Here is a 17,908-nt window from a genome sequence, read left to right as displayed (position 1 = left end):
AAGTGGGTCGCACCCTGGTCGACTAAAAGTGGGTCCACAAACCCTAACCCGAAAGTGGACCCAACTTCAAATCACACAAAAAGTGGGTCAACATGGATCAGCCCAAAGATGATCCAACATCGGGTCCACGACCCGTAACAAGTGGTGTCGGGTGTGCTGGACTGGTCGCCAGCGGTGTCGATGACCATAGCATCAGCCTGGTCAGTGGCGGCGGTTGCGGCGGTTGCGGCGGTCGCAGCATTTTTTTTGGCCTTTTTGCCGCGGCGTCTGCGCTTATTGGCCTTAGGCGCAGGGGTGGCGTTTTTTTTGCTGGCACAGGGCTCACTGCCCAGGACAGAAGGCGCGGCTGGCACCTCAGGTGTCTGTGTCGCAGCCTCGCTGTACGCAGCCACGGCTGCAGCCTCGTGTGCTGGCTTGGGGCGGGCAGCCTTTGAGACTTCCATCTCAACCAGCGTTTTGTGGTCGTGGCGCGACATTACGACGAGCCCGCACTCGTTGCCAAACTGGCGCAGGATGCGCATCAGCTGGGCCTCGGAGGCTGACTCCTTGAGTCGTTCTAGAACAAGGAAGACCTCGTTCATGATGGCGGCGTTCTGCTCGTCGCGCCGGCGCTTGCGCTCCAACATGAGAGCAATCTCTCGGGCGCGCTTCGCCGGAATCGTCTGGTCGTTGTTGTTGTTGTTGGTGTTGTTGGTGTTGTTGGTGTCGTTCTCATCGCGCTGAGCCTGGCTGAACACGAACAGGTTCCCATCCAGTGCATTAGGCGTCGGCGTTGTCGCGTCCGAGTCGCGCGAGTCGGGTGTCGAGGGAATCTCAACCACCGGCGCATCTTCAACACCTGCATCGGTCGCTGTGGTGCAGTGGTATAGCACCTGGCAAGGCTTTTCAGTTAGCTACCGAGAAGTCGTAGGTTCGATTCCTACCAGTGACGCCAATTTTCTACGAGCAGTCAACCTTGACTGGGGCACTTGGGGTTAGTGCTGCTCGTTGGAAATTCATACCAAAAGCTATTCATGTATTTCCTTTCTGTCATAACTTGGGGATTATATTTGTGGGATCTTAGATGTAACTGCCTCCCTGCCAGGGGTTTGGAGTATATTATGTGTAGTAGCTAGCTTGTTTGAGATTCCGTTAAACCTTGATTCGTGTATAGTATTAATATACACCTCGCCATAACCCTGTCAGGTTCCATGCGAGTAATGAATAAAAAAAAAAAAAAAAAAAACACCTGCATCGACTTTCATCGATGAGGTGACGGGCGCATGCTGCGACGGTGAACGCAGCAGCTCGTCGTCGTCGGAACGCGGTTCCTGGCTCGCCATCTGGGCAAAACTCAGCCCCAGGCGCGTCGTGCGGCGCCTTTCATCGCGCGCGGTCGGTTTCTTGTCCATTTTGTTCGATGCACTGCTCGAACTAGTCTTGGAATCAATTGAGCTGTTGCTCAGAGTCGTTTTGGTGAGTTTTTCTGTCGATTTGGCCATTTTTGACACATGATTCTTTGGCCGGGGTGGACTAGTGTCACGGAATCGTGAATCTCTTGTAGCAAGGCTGTCCTCAGAGGTTCCCACTGGGGTACCCACAATCTTGATCTGTATCGCAGTCGACCTTCGGAGTCCAATGAGCATTCGGACAGTGACACTCGCCAATTAGTCTTCAAGCTGTCTGGCCATTTGGGCGCCTGAGAGGCAACCACTGCGCATGCTGCCGCATAGTCAGAGTCGGCTGACAATGCTTGTTCCCACAGTGTACTGAGGGCTTCCTTACGGAACGGGGATGGCAGTGTAACGCGAGCAGATCTGACTTTCAGGGCACCGTCGGGCAAACACTGGAGGAGCTGTTGGTTGCGAGCTTGTAGGCGGGGATCATCGGGACCTGAAGGCATGTGAAGACGGGAGAGAGCATCGGGCAGTGGGGACAGTTTCCCGGGACGGTGTTCCAGTGTTAGGTCAAACTCGCTTAGCAGGTTAGCCCAACGAGCTTGCCTCTCTGTTAACTGTTGCGCAGAGGTAAAATGCAACAAGTTCTTGTGGTCTGTTAACACTCGGATGGGTCCCTGGGCGCCACGTAACTCTCCTCTCCACTCTTTCAGGGCTCGGACAATTGCCAACATTTCTTTGTCATGGATCTCATAGTTGGACTCGGCAGGAGACAGCTTCTGGCTGATGTAGGCACATGGAAACAGGCCATCTGGATGCTGCTGCAATAGGACAGCTCCAGTGCTGTAGCCTGAAGAGTCAGCTTCGACAGTTGTTGGCAGAGAGTGGTCGAAGAGGCGCAAGACGGGCGAAGCACAGAAGAGATCTTTGAGTGACGAGAAGGCAGCTTGGCATTCTGGAGACCAGACGAAGGGAACTAGGTGACCAGTCAGTGAAGTGAGAGGGACGGCTACTTCGGCAAAGTTCTTGATGAACGGGCGGTAAAAATTGGCAAATCCTAGGAAGCCACGGAGCTCTTTCTTGGAACTGGGTACGGGCCAGTCTTTCACTGCTTGCACCTTGGCAGGATCCATTGTTGCTTTTCCAGGCTTGATGATGTAGCCCAGGTACTTGACTTCTTGTACACCGAACTCGCACTTGTCGATGTCAACCGTCAGTCCGGCCTTCACGAGCTTGGCTAGGACGTGGTTAACTTGTTCCTTGTGCTCGTCGAGGGAGCCATCGGTGTACACTAGGATGTCATCAACGTAAGCAGAACAAAACAGGTCGAGGTACTTTTGCAATACGGAATTCAGGAAGCGTTGGAATTGGGCAGGAGCATTGGACAAACCAAACGGCATCACGTTCCATTCAAAGGAGCCCAGGCGCGTACGGAAAGCGGTCTTCCATTCGTGGCCTGGCTCGATACGGATATTATGGAACGCTGCAACGACGTCAAGCTTAGTGAACCACTTTGAACGGCTGATTTTTTTTTTTTTTTTTTTTTTTTTATTCATTACTCGCATGGAACCTGGTAGGGTTATGGCGAGGTGCAGTAAATCTACACATAGCAAGGTACAATAAAACAACATCCAAACTCCAGCAAAAATCAACGACAAAGGAAATACGTCGTGGTCTTTTTTTTTTTTTTTTTATTCATTACTCGCATGGAACCTGATAGGGTTATGGCGAGGTGCAGTAAATCTACACATAGCAAGGTACAATAAAACAACATCCAAACTCCAGCAAAAATCAACGACAAAGGAAATACGTCGTGGTCGACACCGTAATTTGTCCAAAGACACAAGCACCAATTCCTCCTCACTCCTCAACTTCCTCCACTCTCCTCCCACCACTACTTTCTCTTCTCCCCACACCTTCTACCCAGGCCTTTGTGCAAAAACCCGTCTTGCGAACAAACTTCAGCAGCACCTCGGTTCCGTTATTCGTGTTGAAAAGCGTCGGAAGATCTAGCGACTTAGGACTCAATGCCATGGCCATCTCTTGACGCTCTGCAGAAAATGCGGCGCAGTGCAGCAGCACATGCTCAACGCTCTCGCTTTCATGTTCTTGACAACGGCGGCACCGGTCCGAGTCCGTCTTCTTGATAAGCAGCAGGTAGGGCAACAAGTTGCCTTTACCCACCTTCATCTGGAAGTACGCCGAGGTGAGCCATCTTGGTCCGGAAACCTTGGGCGCCTTAGCACGGAGAACTGGATCACCACCGATGGTACGCAGGTAGTGCGAGCCATGGGAGGGACCAGCGGCGGTGTCTCGCTCAAAAGCCCAGAGAGTCTCCCACTTGTCCATGGTAAACCTCCTAACCCTAGCGAAGACACTGCCCAGTGAGCTGAACTTGCGTTCATCATCACTCTCGAGAGCCTGGCGTGCAACCGCGTCTGCAATCTCGTTCCCCACTATGCCCATGTGCCCGGGACACCACATCACCGTGACTGGCGACGTGAATGTACCGAGGACGCGGCGGGCCTGCCACGCGAAGTGGCCGTGCTTGCGGAGCCGCGCAATGGCAGCTTGGCTGTCGACAAACACATAGCAGGGGCGAGCTTGCTTTGTTTTCTTTTCTGTTTTGGCGAGGAGCGTGAGTGCCTCCACGATGGCGGCGCTCTCGCAGTCTGCAACCTCCACATCTTGCAGTCGATGACTGACTTTCGTTTTGACTTCACCGGTTTTGGTATCGACCACGCACGCTGCAAGTGAGCACCTGGAGCCTTCTTTGGAGCCGTCCGTATACACGGTGACGGCATCGTTCGGAAGTCTTGACAAGAACTGGGCATGCCTGACGGCAGCGTCCTCCTTGGGTCCAGGGTCGACGACGATGGAGATGCGGTCGGTCAGTGGCGGCTGCCAGGGACTATCCCACTCCTGTCGGCGACGTTCTCGTCTCCACATGCCTGCCACCAATGGCTTCAACTCGCGCATGATGCAGCCGAGTCGAGTCTTGACACTCATGTTATGCCCCAGGAGAGGCAGGTCTGAGTCATCGGGGGCAAGCTCGTCCTTGTCGGGTTGGGACGCAACACGGACGGGATGGTTGCGTTGGAGGCGGAGAGTGCGAGCGGCGTAGGCCATGCGTGCTTTGGCGAATCGAATAGAGGGGGGCGGGAGGCCGGCCTCGACTTCGACAGCGCGTGTTGGTGAACCGCGGAATGTACCCAGGATACGGGCGGCAGCTTGGCTTTGCAGTTTCTGGTATACCCTTTGCAGACTGAGCTGGGGTTTTGACGGGTCATACCAGAGAATTGATCCGTAATCGGCGACGGTACCCACACAGGAGATGTAGAGCTGACGGAGTGCCGCGATGGACAGTCCACGCGTGTTCGAAGCGAGCCGAAGCAAGCCGCGGAACGCGATCTCAGCCTTTTGGGTCCGTGCCTGGACGTGCTGTTTAAACGAAAGTCTGTTGTCGAAATGGAAACCTAGCCACTTGACCATCTTTTGGGGACGCACAGTGACATCACCTACTCGGACAGTTTGGGAGGCCCACTTTGCAGCATCGGTGTAGTGGATCAGCTCAGTTTTGCTCTCTTCAAACTCAATGCCGTAGTCGCGAGCCTTGGCCCGCAGCTCCGTCACGAGTTTTTCGAGAAGCGCCGCCGAACGCCTCGGGCTTTTGGACGCCACGGTTACGCTGAAGTCGTCTATATACGACAGCTGAAGTTGTGGTGTGTCGCCGGCCACCCGAGCCACTATATGCCGAGCATACAACAGGAAGAGTAGAGGACTGATGGGGGAACCTTGGGGGATGCCGATGTTAACCGGGGTCATCGGAAACGGCTGACCCTCGATGTGCAGGCCGACAGTACGGTCCTGGAGGAACGAAGCAACCCATTTTCGGAACACCAGGGGAAGACCGAGCTCACGTAAGCTGCGCATCAAGCAGGGCTTTGACACGTGGTCGAAAGCGCCCTTGACGTCAAGGAAGAGAGTGCTTGGAACGAGCTTCATCTCCTTGACCTTCTGCAGGTGGCTGACGTATACGAGAGCGGCGTCCATGGCTGAACGCTGTTTGCGGCCTCCCAGTTGAGTGTCGTCTAGAAGCGAGCTGTCATGGCAATTAGCGAGGTACCCTAAGCGGGTCGCAAAGACTTTCTCGAGCACTTTGCCTAGACAGTTGAGCAGTGAGATGATGCGGTAGGACTTTACGACTGAATAATCAGCCTTTCCGTCTTTCGCGAGCACAATCCCAGTAGCTTGCTTCCAGAGTGTGGGGTGTATTCCGAGGCGAGACAGGGCTTTGTAGACGGAGAGAAAGGGCGCGGGATGGGCCTCAAAGGCGATCTGGATGATCTTGGCGTTCATGCCGTCGGGCCCGGGGGCCTTCTTGGCGTTGGCGGACATGATTGCCTCCTTGATCTCGTGGTCTGTAAGGTCAGGCCAGGGGTATATGCTTCGGTCGGTGTCGTTCGGGGGGGTGTCGTGATGGGGGTCGTGATGGGGGTCGTGTGTATCGGCAACGTCAGGTCGGGGGTCGACACCTGCGCTAGACGTAGCACCCAGTAGCGTCAGGAAAGCCTTTTCCTTCTCCTCGGGGGTATTGGCTAACCCGTCTGGCCCCTGGATGGGGGGGAAGTAACTCGCCGTGGCTGGCTTGGTGTATTTCCAGGCTGTGTAGACCTTTTCGTTGTCAGCGTCAGAAAGAAAGGTAGTCCAGTGAGTAGACTTAGCATCTTCGACAGCATGGGTGTGTAAGGCTTTACGGTCTAAAGGAGAACGCTTTTAGAACAGCAGAAATAAATTAAGAAACAGATAAAGAGAAAAGACTAATGTACAAGAAAACGGGCGGAAACAACACTATCTATATACACGCGGTAGAGGCATGACGCGTACCCTTGACAACGGCGGTGTGCACACGGGTTTGGCAGGCGGTGAGTAACGGCGGTATGCAAGGCGGTGTGGACGGCGGTGTAAACGGCGGTGAGGGCGGAGCCTGAGCCTACCTCGATCCATAGATCGTTACAATCGCCTCCTCCTCCCTCTCCTCCGGGGGACTACTGGCAACTTCCAGGGGCACTCGTGGGTCTGCTCGTATCTCTCAAGGGCTGCTGTGTCTTTGACGTGTGACAAGGGTTCCCACGTTGGCTCTGCCCATCCAGTCCACTGGACGAGCACTTTGTGACGTTTGTCGACGACCTTGTGTCGTAGGATCTCGTCGACAAGATACTCGCCAGCCACTAAATCGCCGGAGGCTTCTTCGGGCGCGATTGCAGGTGGTTCCGGGTTGGCTAGGACTTGGGAAGGCAGAGGGTCATCACGGGCGCGGCGGACAAGACTCACGTGGAAGACGGGGTGGATACCGGTGGGCGTGTCGAGTTTTACGGCGTGTGTGCCAACGATTTGGATCACGCGGTACGGCAAGGCAAGCCAGTCGAGTGTCTTGGAGGGGCGGATGGTGCGCACGTTGCGCAGACGCAGGTAGACTCGGTCGCCGACTTTGAAAGCTTCCGCTGCCTGGCGTCCCCGGTTGGCATGTCGTTCCTGTGTTTCGAGGGCGACAGCCATGGAGGCTTGGGCGAACGCGGTTGCGTCGCGGTGCTTGGCGAGCCAGTTGTGGCCGGCAGTGGCGGGGGAGACGGTGGAGCCTGGTTCGTGGTCGGTAGTCAAGTCGAGGGGGTCAATGTTGTAACCGTGGGTAAAGAAAAACGGGGAAAGGCCAGTGGCAGTAGCGGTGCGATTGTTCAGGGCGACCTGGGCTTGGGGGAGAAGTGCAGCCCAGTCGTCTTGCAGGAAAGCGGTGAAGGCACGAAGGTAAGTCTCGATCTCTTGGTTGGAACGCTCTTGGGCGCCGTCGGTCTCGGGGTGAAACGCGGTGGAGAGGCGGCGGGTGATGGAGAGTTGGCGACAGACTTCTGTCCAGAATAAACCGGTGAACTGAGGGCCTCGGTCGGAAGTGATGGCGCGAGGTAGGCCGTGGTGAGCAAAGACATGGGTTATAAAGGCTCTGGCAACATCTGGGGCAGTGTAAGATTGCATCGGTATCAAGATTTTACTCTTCGACAGCCGATCGGTGATTCCCAAAATTGTAGTGCAGCCTTCGGACTCAGGGAGACCGACGATGAAATCCATGGCGAGTTCTTGCCAGGCACGGTCCGGGACGGGCAGGGGCTTCAGGAGGCCACGCTTCTGGTCGCGCCAAATCTTGCTTTTACCGCAAGTGTCGCAATTACCAACGAAGCGGCGGACATCGTCAGAGAGGCCAGGCCAAGCGTAGGAGCGGCTGACTAGATCACGGGTTGCTGATCCTCCAGGGTGACCGGTAAGCGTGGAGTCATGGACTTGCTGGATGATACGAGTGCGGAGGGGCTCGTAGTACGGGATCCACAGGCGGTCACGCCAGAGGAGACGGGTGGCGGAGTCGAGGGTACACTCGCTGATCTGCCAAGGAAGGCCCCACTCGTTGGGGAACGAGCGGGCTTGTTCTTGGACAGCTTGTCGCGCTTGCCAATAACGTTCGTTACGGGTAAGTGCCGAGTGCCAGAGGGTCTGGAGTTCCGGGTCAGCAAAAGGGGCATCTAGGGCAGCGTGGTCGAGGGTCAGGGTTCCTTCAGGGTCTTTGTCAGGCTCTTTAGCCCAAACGGCGGCGGCAATGACGAAGTCGGGCCCGTCAGGGCGCAGAACTTGGTGGACACGGGACTGGAGGCGTTCATCGGAGAGGTCTTGGGGCAGGTCTTGGTCGCGGCGGGAAAGGGCATCGGAGGTCACTTGAGTAACGCCGGGTCGATGAATTAACCGAAAGTCGAACTCGGACAATTCATGGGCCCAGCGGCGTTGGCGTTCTGACAGGGTTCTTTGCTTCTGGAAGTACAAAAGGTTCTGGTGGTCGGTGTGTACTTCGAACGGGATGCCAGCGAGGTAGGAGCGCCAAGCGCGGAGGCAGGAGTGGATGGCCAACATTTCCTTATCGTGGATAGGGTAGTTGACTTCCGCTGGGCTGAGCTTTCGCGAGAAGTAAGCAACAGGACGCCAAAGAGAATCAGCACCTTGCTGTCTGAGGGAACCTCCCAGGGCCCAGCCGGAAGCATCGGCTTCAACGATGGTGGGGAGGTCAGGGTCAAAGGTGGCAAGGAGCGGGGCAGAGACAAGGGCCTTCTTCAAAGCTTCAAACGAACGGAGTTGTTCGTCTTCCCACTTGAAGGGTTGGTCCTTCTTGGTCAGCAGAGTCAGGGGAGCAGCGACGGTGGAGTATTCGGGGACAAAACAGCGGTAGAAGTTGGCAAACCCAAGAAAACTACGGACTCCGCGGACAGACGTGGGAGCCTCCCATTCCTGGATGGCTTTGACTTTGTCTGGGTCTGCACGGATGCCGGAGCCGGGTTCAACAATGAAGCCGAGGTACTTGATGGACGGGGATTCGAATTCACTTTTGTCCCAATCAAGTTGCAGGCCAGCATCTCCAAGAGCGCGGATGATCTGACGGACAAGGTCACGGTGGTGTTCGTGGGAGTCAGAGCTGTAAATCACTACATCATCGAGGTAAGCGGAGCAGGATATTCCAAGCCAGCGGGAGAGAACATGGTTGATGAAACGTTGGAACGCAGCAGGAGCACCAGTGAGACCGAAAGGGGTGACCAGCCATTCATACGCGCCGAGGTGGGTGCGGAAGGCCGTGTAGGCTTCACTGCCTTCTTTAAGACGGAGGCGATGGAAAGCAGAGATGACGTCAACTTTGGAAACGTACTTGGCAGCAGCAATATCACGGAGGGTGTCGTTGATCAGTGGTAACGGGTAACCATCCTTCTCCGTGACGCTGTTCAGGGCACGGTAGTCTACGCAAAAACGAAGACCACCACCAGGTTTCTTCACGAAGATGACGGGGGCACCGCCTTCAGCACTACTAGCTCGGATAAAGCCAGCGTCCAGCAGGTCGTAGAGGGTTTTCCGGAGGAGCAGCAGTTCTTCTCGGCTCATTGAGTACAGAGGACACGAGGGCGGGGACAAGCCTGGTTTAAGGCGGATCTCTGTATCAATTCCAGGGCGGTTCGGGGGAAGCTCAGAAGCTTTCTTCCTATCGAAGGCGTCGATGACGGGAAGAAGCCACTCGGGACAGTTGGCACGGGGGTCGGTGTAGATCTTGGCTTTGAGAGCTTTCTCAATGTCATGGAGCGTGGCGGAGAAAATGCGGACATTGGGAGAGCGTCGGGCTCTCAACTGGAAGGCACGGATGGCGCGGGCGGAGACGGGGAGAACGTTGGGGTCAGCGGTGGTTGTAGTCAGGCGAAGAGGCGTGGGCAGGCGGATGAATACTTCGTTTTGCGCGGGGCGAAGGGAAGCATCGTGTTTGGCAATCCATCCTTGACCGAGGATAAGGTCTTCAGACTGACCGGGGACGATGTAGGCGTAGAGTTTCTCGTCCAATCCTCCGAGACCAAGATCGAAGACAGCAACTTGGTCTATGACGGGTGGATTTCGGTCATCAACTACTTGAGCAATTGGACGAGGGCAGATGGGCAGGATGGCAGCGTGGGCGCGGGTAGCGGTGCGCGGAGAGACAGTGGCAAGACACAGGCAACCGGAGTCGACGAAGGCAGAGGTAGAACAAGTTTTATTTAGAACAACATCTATATAAGTACCCCTAGCCCCCATTTCCTCCCGAGCGATCTTCTCTCCTTGGGGCTCTAGACGGCGACGTTCGCCTAGAGCTCTCCATTTCCCGACATGTCGCGGGGCACGGGCGTGGGCGCAGGCGCGGGCAGAGGCAGAGGCAGAGCCGGGGTCGGCATAGCAGGCTGGTAAAGGTTGGCGGAGCGGACAGGGACAGTGGTAGTAGGAGCAAAGTTTAGCGGGCAGTTCTGGCGCAGATGGCCAGTCTGCCGGCAGCGGAAGCAGGCGCGGTTGCGGCGAAGGCGCTCGCGCTCCTCGTCGGTCAATGGCTTCAGGGCCGTGGTGGTGATGGTGGGGGTCCAGTCCATGGCGTCGGGGTGGCGGACAGGTGCAGGGTTGGCAGGGAAGGACGGGGTTATCCTGCTGGAAGAACGCTCGAGGACGTTGCATTCCTCCAGCTTGGAAGAGACGGTAAACAACTCGGACTTGTAATCCTCGTAGGTGTAATCCGTCCTCGGGTTCGCCATGGCCCGACGCAGTTCTGGACAGAGGGCGGTGCGCAGGATAGAGATGCTGGCACGGTCGGAGTCAGTACCAGCTTCGCCGAGCAACTTCTCGAACTTGGGCAGGAAAAGAGCGAACGGCTCGTTATCCCGCTGGCGGAGGTTCTGGAGTTGCGTGGAGGCGCGCTCGGCAGCATACGGGTCGATGAACATTCTGTCCAGGTATGCGAGGAAAGTGGCAGCGGTGTAGCCCATCTCAAGGCCACGGGCAAAGTAAACAGCAACAAGGTTCTGGGCTTCGGTGGACATACGGGCAAAAAGATATGTGTACTGATCCCCATCGTCACCGATGGAGGGACCGTCACGCGCGATCTTTTGGCGGGCGTACATGGCCCAAACGCGGTACTCGGCTCTCTTGCCGCTGAACAGGGGAATGTCGGGAATCTTGGGCTTGGGGCGTTTGACAAAGGCGTCAGCTGTGGCAACGGGGACGGACGGAGTAGCAAGAACGGGGGGAGCAGGGGAGGCAGTGGCAGCGCGGGCAAAGGCCTGGAGATTGGCGATCTCCTGGTCCCGCTGTTGTTGCGCGCGGGAGAACTCTTCGCGCAGTTGTAGCTGTGCGCGTTCGTTGTCTGCGCGCAGTTGTTGCTGCGCACGTTCATTTTCCTCACGCATGGTCTGGAGGGCTTGGAACAAGTCTTGCATGGAGGGGCCTGCGTTGCTCGGGCCGGGGACAGTGGGGTTGGACATTGTTGCGGGAGGCGAGGCGGGGTCAAAGAAGACAGAGTTTTGAGAAGCAGCGTCAGAGTCAGAATCAGGGTCTTGAGGGGGGACGCGGTAGGACATGTGACGGTCACAGGAACGTTGGGAACGGAGGTAATTGGCGTTGGACGAGGGGACAAGGTGGGAACAGGGTCTGGTTCAAGGAACGTAGTCGAGGGACGAGGACAAGAAACGAGGTCGAGGAACGAGGACAGGGAACGGGGTCGAGAGGACGAAGAAAGATCTGTTTCTATTGTAAGGCTTTACGGTCTAAAGGAGAACGCTTTTAGAACAGCAGAAATAAATTAAGAAACAGATAAAGAGAAAAGACTAATGTACAAGAAAACGGGCGGAAACAACACTATCTATATACACGCGGTAGAGGCATGACGCGTACCCTTGACAACGGCGGTGTGCACACGGGTTTGGCAGGCGGTGAGTAACGGCGGTATGCAAGGCGGTGTGGACGGCGGTGTAAACGGCGGTGAGGGCGGAGCCTGAGCCTACCTCGATCCATAGATCGTTACAGGGTGTACTTGTTGCGAATCGAATGAAACTCAACCAGCGACAGCCTGCCTCGTCTGTATCTTCTCTCTGCGCGCGATGCGGCCTGACGTTGTGATTGTAGCTCGGGCGTCCACCATGGCTTTGCGCGGGCACTGTGCCTCTTCACTGACATGCACCTCTGACAAGCAGATTGCAGGGCCTCGGAAAGCAGTCGCGCCATTGCGTCACCGTCTGCAGAAATCTCTGCCAGGGACAGCTGAAGCTCAAGGTCAGCCTGGCCAGCCAGCCATTCCTTGCGAAACAGCGACCAGTCGGCCGTCTTGGTGTTGAACGCCGGGTTACGTGTTAGGGTTTTGGGTGTGGTGGTGCTGACGTAATCAAAACTGATGGCCCGGTGATCGGAGCCCGTCTCCTGAAGATACCTCCAGTTCGTAAACAGGCCCGGTCGAGACCGCAGGGAAAATGCGAGGTCGATCACCGAGGTCGTGCTGCTGTTGACGTATGTGCCGCCGTTGCGTTCAACGTAGTCGTCGTCGACAATCAGGGTGGCATTCTGCGACATCAGCCAGTTAGCAAAAGAGTCAGCTCGTGGTTCGTGGGGATGCTCTCGCTGGGAATTCCACCAATGGTGATGGAGATTGAAGTCGCCGAGAAGCAAAGTACTGGTGTCAATATTGCGCGATAAAAGATTGGTGCGCTCAATGGTATAGGGGCGGGGTTGGGTCTCGGGGACAGGCTGCACAGTCAGCTGGCGTTCGTTGTAGACATTGAGAAGCGAAAACGGCTCCGACGCAAGGATGCGCAGGGTCTGAATATCGCTCTCAGCATCGCCAAACTCGAACAGCACAGAAAATGGCAGGCCTTGGCGGACGTAGGTCAAGACCCGCGGGCGCAAAGGCATGGCCTTAGCTACCGAGAAGTCGTAGGTTCGATTCCTACCAGTGACGCCAATTTTCTACGAGCAGTCAACCTTGACTGGGGCACTTGGGGTTAGTGCTGCTCGTTGGAAATTCATACCAAAAGCTATTCATGTATTTCCTTTCTGTCATAACTTGGGGATTATATTTGTGGGATCTTAGATGTAACTGCCTCCCTGCCAGGGGTTTGGAGTATATTATGTGTAGTAGCTAGCTTGTTTGAGATTCCGTTAAACCTTGATTCGTGTATAGTATTAATATACACCTCGCCATAACCCTGTCAGGTTCCATGCGAGTAATGAATAAAAAAAAAAAAAAAAAAAAGGCATGGCCTCGAGATTCCTAACATTAAACGGCACAACCAGGGTGAAGCCCGGCTGCGTCAATGTTCTATACCCAGCTTTGAGTTTTATGGTGTAAGGCTCCTGGATGCAGACAATGTCCGCCTTTCCGGTTGCAGCAGCCTCAAGTATTGTCTCATGAACAGCCTTCATTTTGTGCACGTTGTGCTGAAGGATGCGTAGACGTTGTCCGGCCGTAGGGCCCTCTTTCATAGGCGAGGGGGGCCGTCTGTCGTAGATTTGCGGTCAACGTAGGGCACTGCTGGGACAATAGCGCCGCCGACGTTGACGTTTTTGCCGACACACTTGTCGTAGTCAGCCTGGGTCAGGGCCTCGACGACCACCGAGCCAGCCTGCTTACCCTTGGCAGGGACCACAAGCCAGCGCAGCGAGTCGGAGATCTTGACGCCGTTGAAGTCCGCCGTGTCCTTGGGCAGCTCCTTGAGACTGTCGAAACCGTCTTCAATCGGCACACCGTGGATGACAAAGCAGAGCTTTGACGACTTGTGTGTTCTGGAGCCGGGAGATGTGGCGCGCGTGAACTCGCAGGCGCCAAAGCAGGACAGCTCCTTGACCACGCGCTGCAGATTGGAGGTCATCAATTTGACGGCCTCACTGTCCACAGCGTGCAGCAAGATGTTGCCCGCCTTGGTGCGCTGGACCGCAGACACTGCAGTCTTGCCAAGAAGGCGGTTCACCGCGTCGCGCACGCGTCGCTGGGGCAGCGCGCTGGCTCTCGACTCGGGTGTGGTGACAATAACGACGGCCGTTTTCTCGCGAGGGGCAGTCGTGGTGGTCGTGGTGGTGGTCGTGTTGGGGGCGGGGGTCGTGGTTTTGTCGGCAGCCTTCTTCTGGGCGCGCTTGGCGACTACGGTCCACGTGTCGGGGGACTCAGTGGGCGCGTCGGCATCAGCCATAGCCGTGTCCGGGGCGGGAGGCGAGGCGGCGTCATCGGTAGTAGTAGTGGCGGTCGAGGTGGTGGTCGAGGTAGTGGTGTCGGGTGTGCTGGACTGGTCGCCAGCGGTGTCGATGACCATAGCATCAGCCTGGTCAGTGGCGGCGGTTGCGGCGGTTGCGGCGGTCGCAGCATTTTTTTTGGCCTTTTTGCCGCGGCGTCTGCGCTTATTGGCCTTAGGCGCAGGGGTGGCGTTTTTTTTGCTGGCACAGGGCTCACTGCCCAGGACAGAAGGCGCGGCTGGCACCTCAGGTGTCTGTGTCGCAGCCTCGCTGTACGCAGCCACGGCTGCAGCCTCGTGTGCTGGCTTGGGGCGGGCAGCCTTTGAGACTTCCATCTCAACCAGCGTTTTGTGGTCGTGGCGCGACATTACGACGAGCCCGCACTCGTTGCCAAACTGGCGCAGGATGCGCATCAGCTGGGCCTCGGAGGCTGACTCCTTGAGTCGTTCTAGAACAAGGAAGACCTCGTTCATGATGGCGGCGTTCTGCTCGTCGCGCCGGCGCTTGCGCTCCAACATGAGAGCAATCTCTCGGGCGCGCTTCGCCGGAATCGTCTGGTCGTTGTTGTTGTTGTTGGTGTTGTTGGTGTTGTTGGTGTCGTTCTCATCGCGCTGAGCCTGGCTGAACACGAACAGGTTCCCATCCAGTGCATTAGGCGTCGGCGTTGTCGCGTCCGAGTCGCGCGAGTCGGGTGTCGAGGGAATCTCAACCACCGGCGCATCTTCAACACCTGCATCGGTCGCTGTGGTGCAGTGGTATAGCACCTGGCAAGGCTTTTCAGTTAGCTACCGAGAAGTCGTAGGTTCGATTCCTACCAGTGACGCCAATTTTCTACGAGCAGTCAACCTTGACTGGGGCACTTGGGGTTAGTGCTGCTCGTTGGAAATTCATACCAAAAGCTATTCATGTATTTCCTTTCTGTCATAACTTGGGGATTATATTTGTGGGATCTTAGATGTAACTGCCTCCCTGCCAGGGGTTTGGAGTATATTATGTGTAGTAGCTAGCTTGTTTGAGATTCCGTTAAACCTTGATTCGTGTATAGTATTAATATACACCTCGCCATAACCCTGTCAGGTTCCATGCGAGTAATGAATAAAAAAAAAAAAAAAAAAAACACCTGCATCGACTTTCATCGATGAGGTGACGGGCGCATGCTGCGACGGTGAACGCAGCAGCTCGTCGTCGTCGGAACGCGGTTCCTGGCTCGCCATCTGGGCAAAACTCAGCCCCAGGCGCGTCGTGCGGCGCCTTTCATCGCGCGCGGTCGGTTTCTTGTCCATTTTGTTCGATGCACTGCTCGAACTAGTCTTGGAATCAATTGAGCTGTTGCTCAGAGTCGTTTTGGTGAGTTTTTCTGTCGATTTGGCCATTTTTGACACATGATTCTTTGGCCGGGGTGGACTAGTGTCACGGAATCGTGAATCTCTTGTAGCAAGGCTGTCCTCAGAGGTTCCCACTGGGGTACCCACAATCTTGATCTGTATCGCAGTCGACCTTCGGAGTCCAATGAGCATTCGGACAGTGACACTCGCCAATTAGTCTTCAAGCTGTCTGGCCATTTGGGCGCCTGAGAGGCAACCACTGCGCATGCTGCCGCATAGTCAGAGTCGGCTGACAATGCTTGTTCCCACAGTGTACTGAGGGCTTCCTTACGGAACGGGGATGGCAGTGTAACGCGAGCAGATCTGACTTTCAGGGCACCGTCGGGCAAACACTGGAGGAGCTGTTGGTTGCGAGCTTGTAGGCGGGGATCATCGGGACCTGAAGGCATGTGAAGACGGGAGAGAGCATCGGGCAGTGGGGACAGTTTCCCGGGACGGTGTTCCAGTGTTAGGTCAAACTCGCTTAGCAGGTTAGCCCAACGAGCTTGCCTCTCTGTTAACTGTTGCGCAGAGGTAAAATGCAACAAGTTCTTGTGGTCTGTTAACACTCGGATGGGTCCCTGGGCGCCACGTAACTCTCCTCTCCACTCTTTCAGGGCTCGGACAATTGCCAACATTTCTTTGTCATGGATCTCATAGTTGGACTCGGCAGGAGACAGCTTCTGGCTGATGTAGGCACATGGAAACAGGCCATCTGGATGCTGCTGCAATAGGACAGCTCCAGTGCTGTAGCCTGAAGAGTCAGCTTCGACAGTTGTTGGCAGAGAGTGGTCGAAGAGGCGCAAGACGGGCGAAGCACAGAAGAGATCTTTGAGTGACGAGAAGGCAGCTTGGCATTCTGGAGACCAGACGAAGGGAACTAGGTGACCAGTCAGTGAAGTGAGAGGGACGGCTACTTCGGCAAAGTTCTTGATGAACGGGCGGTAAAAATTGGCAAATCCTAGGAAGCCACGGAGCTCTTTCTTGGAACTGGGTACGGGCCAGTCTTTCACTGCTTGCACCTTGGCAGGATCCATTGTTGCTTTTCCAGGCTTGATGATGTAGCCCAGGTACTTGACTTCTTGTACACCGAACTCGCACTTGTCGATGTCAACCGTCAGTCCGGCCTTCACGAGCTTGGCTAGGACGTGGTTAACTTGTTCCTTGTGCTCGTCGAGGGAGCCATCGGTGTACACTAGGATGTCATCAACGTAAGCAGAACAAAACAGGTCGAGGTACTTTTGCAATACGGAATTCAGGAAGCGTTGGAATTGGGCAGGAGCATTGGACAAACCAAACGGCATCACGTTCCATTCAAAGGAGCCCAGGCGCGTACGGAAAGCGGTCTTCCATTCGTGGCCTGGCTCGATACGGATATTATGGAACGCTGCAACGACGTCAAGCTTAGTGAACCACTTTGAACGGCTGATTTTTTTTTTTTTTTTTTTTTTTTTATTCATTACTCGCATGGAACCTGGTAGGGTTATGGCGAGGTGCAGTAAATCTACACATAGCAAGGTACAATAAAACAACATCCAAACTCCAGCAAAAATCAACGACAAAGGAAATACGTCGTGGTCTTTTTTTTTTTTTTTTTATTCATTACTCGCATGGAACCTGATAGGGTTATGGCGAGGTGCAGTAAATCTACACATAGCAAGGTACAATAAAACAACATCCAAACTCCAGCAAAAATCAACGACAAAGGAAATACGTCGTGGTCGACACCGTAATTTGTCCAAAGACACAAGCACCAATTCCTCCTCACTCCTCAACTTCCTCCACTCTCCTCCCACCACTACTTTCTCTTCTCCCCACACCTTCTACCCAGGCCTTTGTGCAAAAACCCGTCTTGCGAACAAACTTCAGCAGCACCTCGGTTCCGTTATTCGTGTTGAAAAGCGTCGGAAGATCTAGCGACTTAGGTATTACGGATAGGGCCCAAGGAAACCATTAGGGTTCTAGAAAGCCAACGACTCAGGACAATGATAGGTTCCAGAGGTGGACAGTCAGGCCTGCGCGGATATACGGCCGGGAGGAGAGGATAGAACTCTCTAGGTCGTATGGTCGGTTTGAGGTAAAGAGGCACACTCAACTAATTGATCTTATAACACACGGAAGGGAATAAACAATCACAGGAACACTGAGGTAACGAAGACGACAGAAGGTACTGATGCAATGAAGGCTATCAAGAAACAAGTGATAATTAAAGATATAGTACTAAAGAAGAAGGTACTATCGAAGAAGTGATACTATAAACTAGTATACAAAGAAGAATGGCAAAAGGGGTGTATGTGATTGTTAAGCTTGGGGAGCAAGAGTTAACCTGATCACACAGGGCAGAAGGCAACGCTATTTAAGGCGTTGCAGATTCTGACAACAGAGATCTTCCCAAGCTAGAACCAAATCACAGATAACCGAAAGTGGGGACATACGTAACTCAACGTTACCAGACGCTACTATCAAACCGGATGTTAGTTCACGAGATAAACCAACACGGCAGCAGCAGAACTGAAAATCCCTCAAGACACCCAGGCAACGATATGTCGCGTTACAGCGATATCGGCCTAACAGGTGTGGGCC

General features: G+C 55.0%; 4 protein-coding genes across 4 annotated transcripts; all 4 read right to left on the bottom strand.

Moving 5' to 3' along the window:
* Positions 1–71: 71 nt before the first annotated feature.
* Positions 72–10,016, bottom strand: BROUX77_006088 (uncharacterized protein; the record flags this gene model as incomplete). The annotated part of the gene is made up of 5 exons (XM_073751034.1): positions 72–850; positions 1,229–1,512; positions 1,581–2,859; positions 3,293–6,136; positions 6,554–10,016. 5 exons carry the CDS (start codon positions 10,014–10,016, stop codon positions 72–74), a joined length of 8,649 nt encoding a protein of 2,882 aa, XP_073603958.1.
* A 50-nt stretch (positions 10,017–10,066) lies between these two features.
* BROUX77_006087 (uncharacterized protein) lies at positions 10,067–11,323 on the bottom strand (the record flags this gene model as incomplete). Its single annotated transcript, XM_073751033.1, has 1 exon — positions 10,067–11,323. The coding sequence occupies one exon, from the start codon at positions 11,321–11,323 to the stop codon at positions 10,067–10,069; it is 1,257 nt and encodes a 418-aa protein (XP_073603957.1).
* Positions 11,324–11,762: 439 nt separating this feature from the next.
* BROUX77_006086 (uncharacterized protein) lies at positions 11,763–12,647 on the bottom strand (the record flags this gene model as incomplete). The annotated part of the gene is made up of 1 exon (XM_073751032.1): positions 11,763–12,647. The coding sequence occupies one exon, from the start codon at positions 12,645–12,647 to the stop codon at positions 11,763–11,765; it is 885 nt and encodes a 294-aa protein (XP_073603956.1).
* A 566-nt stretch (positions 12,648–13,213) lies between these two features.
* Positions 13,214–16,837, bottom strand: BROUX77_006085 (uncharacterized protein; the record flags this gene model as incomplete). The annotated part of the gene is made up of 4 exons (XM_073751030.1): positions 13,214–14,703; positions 15,082–15,365; positions 15,434–16,712; positions 16,789–16,837. The coding sequence occupies 4 exons, from the start codon at positions 16,835–16,837 to the stop codon at positions 13,214–13,216; spliced, it is 3,102 nt and encodes a 1,033-aa protein (XP_073603955.1).
* Between the last annotated feature and the right edge of the window lie 1,071 nt (positions 16,838–17,908).

Source organism: Berkeleyomyces rouxiae (assembly GCF_048999995.1).
Source record: "Berkeleyomyces rouxiae strain 22BRR77 chromosome Unknown BrBRR77_ptg000007l, whole genome shotgun sequence".
Lineage (NCBI taxonomy): Eukaryota > Fungi > Ascomycota > Sordariomycetes > Microascales > Ceratocystidaceae > Berkeleyomyces > Berkeleyomyces rouxiae.
This window is presented reverse-complemented; position numbering and strand designations above follow the sequence as displayed.